General features: G+C 38.0%; 1 protein-coding gene across 3 annotated transcripts; it reads right to left on the bottom strand.

Annotated features, from left to right (window-relative positions):
• Positions 1–904: 904 nt before the first annotated feature.
• On the bottom strand, positions 905–4,392 carry LOC125865687 (uncharacterized). 3 transcript variants are annotated; one of them, XR_007446379.1, is made up of 4 exons: positions 3,004–4,392; positions 2,843–2,914; positions 2,663–2,767; positions 905–1,838 (listed from the first exon to the last, which is right to left on the bottom strand). XR_007446379.1 is itself a non-coding variant. In XM_049545898.1 (3 exons), exons 1-3 carry the CDS (start codon positions 4,141–4,143, stop codon positions 2,762–2,764), a joined length of 1,218 nt encoding a protein of 405 aa, XP_049401855.1. In that variant the 5' UTR covers positions 4,144–4,392; the 3' UTR covers positions 2,424–2,761. The 3 variants fall into 3 exon arrangements, 1 of the variants encoding a protein (XP_049401855.1); XR_007446380.1 differs by lacking the exon at positions 905–1,838 and adding an exon at positions 1,952–2,177; XM_049545898.1 differs by lacking the exon at positions 905–1,838 and having other exon boundaries at positions 2,424–2,767.
• Positions 4,393–4,871: the final 479 nt, after the last annotated feature.

Genomic DNA, 4,871 nt, shown 5'->3' with positions numbered 1-4,871 from the left:
GATAATTAGAGTGAATATGTTGTATGAGACAAAGTGTTGCCTAGTCAAAAACTCACATGTTGAAAAGAACAAAGTTGTGGGTGGAAGCACACTGTCATAACATAATGGTAAGGTGCAAAGCTACACTTTAAAGACATAGTCACTAGATTTCAGCATTTCCATTGCTATATGATATGAGGATGCTGAGATGAATTTGTGGGTATACTAGGAGAGATAATATTAGGAATGAAGATATCATGGACAAGGTAGGAACAACTACCATGGTGAACAAGATGAGAAAAGTGTGACTGAAATAATTTAGACATGTGTAAAGGAGAAGTGTAGATTCTCCCATAAAGAGGTGTGAGAGGTTGCCAATGGTGAGCATCAAGAGAAGTAGATGTAAGACAAAGAAGTATTGAGGGCATGTAATTAGATATGACATGTCGTATCTTGGGCTTACCGAGGACATGACCCTAGAAAACAGGATTTGGAAGTTGCGGTTAAGGATAAAAGGTTAGCTGGTAATTGAGTGTTCTCTCCCAATTTCCTACAGGATAGGCTTCGTGATCATACTTAGACTTAAATTCTTATCGGTGGTATTAGCATTATAGATATTATTTTTTTGTTCTTCAGATATCCCCGTGTTTTTATGCTTCAAATATTGCATTTTATGTATTCTCTTTTTCAAATTGTTTGGATATGCTTTATTTTAAATTAAGGATCTATCAAAAACAACATATCTTTACGAGGTTGGAGTAAGATCAACACTCTTTATCCTTTTCATAACCCACTTGTGAAATTACAACGGATATGTTGTTACAACGGGTATGTTTTTATAAACTCTACATGGGCAAGTGCAACTCTCCTGAGCATACTCTCATTTCTATTCGTGCAAAACTTCATATAAATAATTTACCGAATATTTTCATTACCTTCAGAACCTAACACAATAAAAACCTTTTGCTTAGCAAGAAAATACTTTCTTGAAAAACAGTTACGTCATATCAAATGCACCCTTCTTATCCTATAGTTCTCATCCAGTTTCGGTGCTTTTAAAAACAAACTGCTCTATAAAGCCACAAATCCATCGAGCTTGAAGCCAAAAAGCGTGCAGTGATGCGCACACTTAATTGAAGCAAAACACATAACTGACAAAGAATTAAAATACCAAATATAATCGTTACTATAAGAATTAATTTTGAAATGCTGATATCAATCCAACTCCTCAGAGATAAGATTCAATGAGTTGGTTGCTACTTCTTGAGATAATGTTGCACGTCACTGTTTGAAGCGCACAATTCTCAGAAGTGCATGGCTTTGCCCATCATAAAGCTTTTGGCGCCCCTGGCTTTGCATCGCTTCATGGCTTCAAACAATCAAGGAATGGCTTTTAATTACCTTTCATTGACTGTTTGGTTCTATACCTTGAGTGATCTACCGTAAATGTTGTCTAGCACAAGCACTGCACAACTAGAAGAGTAAATTGCAACACTAAACAAGGGGTCTAGTACTGTGAGACCATAATAAGGTTTATTAAATCATGATATTAAACTAAAAGAGAAGATCCAGAAACAGAGGAATCCCAGACTAGACTACCCATCTCACCCAGATGGCACAAAGAGGGGAAAGAGAGTGACTACAAGCATGTGCATTGCCCAAACACCTAAATCTGCAATCATACAATCGCACTGTATGTTGCAACCTGAACGTAGAGATGATCAGGAAGCAGAGGAAGAAATTATAATGTTTATGATGAGAATGTAAAACTCTATTATGAGAAAATACACAGAGTTGGAACCTGGATGATTTTCTCCATCTTCATAACTTATAGCCAAGCCAGGTCAGTGTAAGGCTGCCTAAAACCATGTGTAAGTTGTAAAGTTCAAATATGTAGCAGCTCAAGAAGTAAGAAAACATTTTTACTTTGATATATTCAAAAGGAATTACATGCTCAAATATGATATATTACCTCCCACTGACCTACTTCAACAGATATAGTGATTGATACTCAGTGGGATGGATGATGGATGATGGATGATGCATAATTGAAGGAGTAGTCATGTCAAAATGGCCGCTCCTTCGCATATATCAGCTTATACCTAATTGCCAGCGTCCTACCTCTCAAATAATGTTTTTGGGAGAAGAGAATTTGTGTTGGATAACAACTTTTAAGGCTGAAAGTATCATTCCTGAACCTTAAAAAAATCCAAAACCCACAACAAAAATTCATTCAGAATACCAAATCAAGCTATTCTTTGACAAACTATTTTGATCGAATTAAGATCATGTATCAGCCACCCGTAAGAATATTTGCATAAATTTCATCCTGAAAGGGAAAAGGAATAAAGGACACTATCCTTGCATCCAGACAAATGGCCTACCACAACAATATATATTCATTCTGTCTTTTAGAATAAAGGCAAACAAGAAGTGGACAATTGAAGTATAAACAGCATAGGGATATGAAAAGAGAATTTCCAATAATTTGTTAGAAAGCCATATTTACATCTGCAACTATGGATATGAAATCAAAGAACTAAACTTCAGCTTTCTTTATCATAAAAAAATTAAAAACTAAACTTCAGCAGCTATTTCTGAAACCTAATGAAAAACTAGTGCTGGGAAAAAAAGGTTTATTCTTCCTTTTCATGTTTCTTTTATAGATAAGAACTGATTATACCTCCAAATGCAATCATAAAATTTGGAAGCCATCACCTTCAAACTTCCACAAAAAGCAAAGGACATTCGAAGGACAACCACCACCTTTGAAGGATTGCTTTTAACCCTGCAAGGAAAATCAGGTTGTTACAAACATAGTGAGAATACAAGAGATGTAATTTTATTGAACAGTGAACTATACCTTTGGAACATTTTCACAAACTTTATACAAATCAGGAGTTATTGAAGCTAGCCATAAACCAGGGAAGAGCGTCTGCAAAGAAGAAGTAAGAAAACAAATTCAGGTCATTCCATAACCACAAGGCAAAATAGACGGCGGAGAAAGTGATGATAAATTCTCACATCAAGTTGTTTCTGAACAGTCTTTACTCTCTTCTTAGGTTTTCTTGTAGCCTTTGATCCAGTCATAGCATATATATCTTCATCAATCTCTTCTCTGGAGAGGGCTATCGAAAGCCTAGGCCTTTTTTCCTTTTTCGGAGGGTTGGATTCATTATTTTCTGGCTTGTTCACATTTATGTGAGGCGATTGAGATTTGTTCTCCTGTATCAGCGATCCACTGGCTCGAAATGGACCTCCATTCACATTCAATGATTTTTGTACAGCCTTTCTGGGTCTCAGATTCCACGTCTTTGGTGCTGTATCTTCAGCAGCTTCCTCGTCTGCAGTAACCTCTTGAGATTCATCACCCTTTTGCTCTTCATGGACTTCCTCGGCCTTGTTTTTCCGAGGGATTTTGAGCAAGATTTTCGATCTACCTTCTTTATTCCCAGCCGCATCCACCTCTACTACTTTATGCTTCTTATCTGATTTCTCACAGATCCCTTTCTTCGTACTTTCAGGTGCTGAAATTCGTGAATGCCTACGATACTCAACAACACTTCTGTCCTTGTCCGATTCAGGAACAGATTCACAGTGCATTGGAGACTGACGCGGCAGCACAGACTCCCTCATCGGAGACTGACGTGGAGGCACGGAATCACGCATGGAAAACTGGCGAAACGCCGTAATGGATTCAGACGTCGGAGACTGGCGAGCCGCAGCAACAAATTCAGACTTCGGAGACCGTCGGGATGCCGCCGCAACAGAATCATGCATCGGAGACCGGCGAGATGCCACAACGGAATCACTCATCGGAGACCGGCGAGACGCCACAACAGAATCACGCATCGGAGACCGGTGATTCGCCACAACCAAATCACGCATCGGAGAGGATGATTCGCGCATGGGAGACTGACGAAACCCCGGAATAGGCTCTCGCATGGGAGACTGACGCGCCGCCATGGATTCACGCATTGGAGAGTGAGATTGTGATTGACGCTGCGGCGAATGATGGCGCGACGGGGAAGATGAATCTGAAGAAAGCTTATTTGATCGGCGGCGCTGGTGATTGTTTGAGTGCTGATTCTTCTTCCATTTCAAGTATGGTAAATCAAAGTTGTGAAGTGGGTTACTAGACTTTGCTGGAACTGTAGAAGTCATAGTACAAACAAGAATATCCAAATCTTTTCTTCAAATCAAACAGAAGAGAACAATAAATAAGCAAGTATATCAAGGCGATTGAGTCCAAAAAAATCTCATTGTGACTGAAATCTTAACATATAAAGCAAGATTGAGTTGTTTTGAATTTGCTGAAAAGGTATCTGGGGAAGAGAAAACTTTGAAAGAAACCCTAGACAGAAAGAGAGAGAGGCAATGGATGGCTTGAACAAGTGAAAAAGCAAAGTGTATAGAGGAAGACAGTTTATTTGATTACTATCCTGAATCCGGAGATGCACATGGGAGACTTGCCACACTTTTTTTCTATTGCCCATTATAACCCTACTGCCCCCACCCCCCAATTAATCACAAATACCCCTTTTTAGATCATCAATTTGTTTTATTAATCATCATGTGTTTTGACCATAGTATTTGGAAAATATATTTTACTTTTTTAAAATTGTGATTTATATTCATAAATTCTAAAAACTATCAAAACTAACTATAAATTTTATATTACAGAGCAAGATAGAATAACAAGATTCATGACTTCTGCAACAAGTTGGATCATGAGTCTTTGTTGCAATAATAACAAGTATTGTATATGACACTGTCCAACCATTCCATACATAGTGAAGTAGATGAAACACATGACTTTGTTATCCTGAGTCGGTTGATCGTCATTTTCATTAATAATCATATCATCACTTTCATATTTGTCACACCACTTC

Source organism: Solanum stenotomum, chromosome 5, assembly GCF_019186545.1.
Source record: "Solanum stenotomum isolate F172 chromosome 5, ASM1918654v1, whole genome shotgun sequence".
NCBI classification, from domain to species: Eukaryota; Viridiplantae; Streptophyta; class Magnoliopsida; order Solanales; family Solanaceae; genus Solanum; species Solanum stenotomum.
The sequence above is the reverse complement of the archived record's forward strand: the minus strand, read 5'-3'. Positions and strand labels throughout refer to the sequence as shown.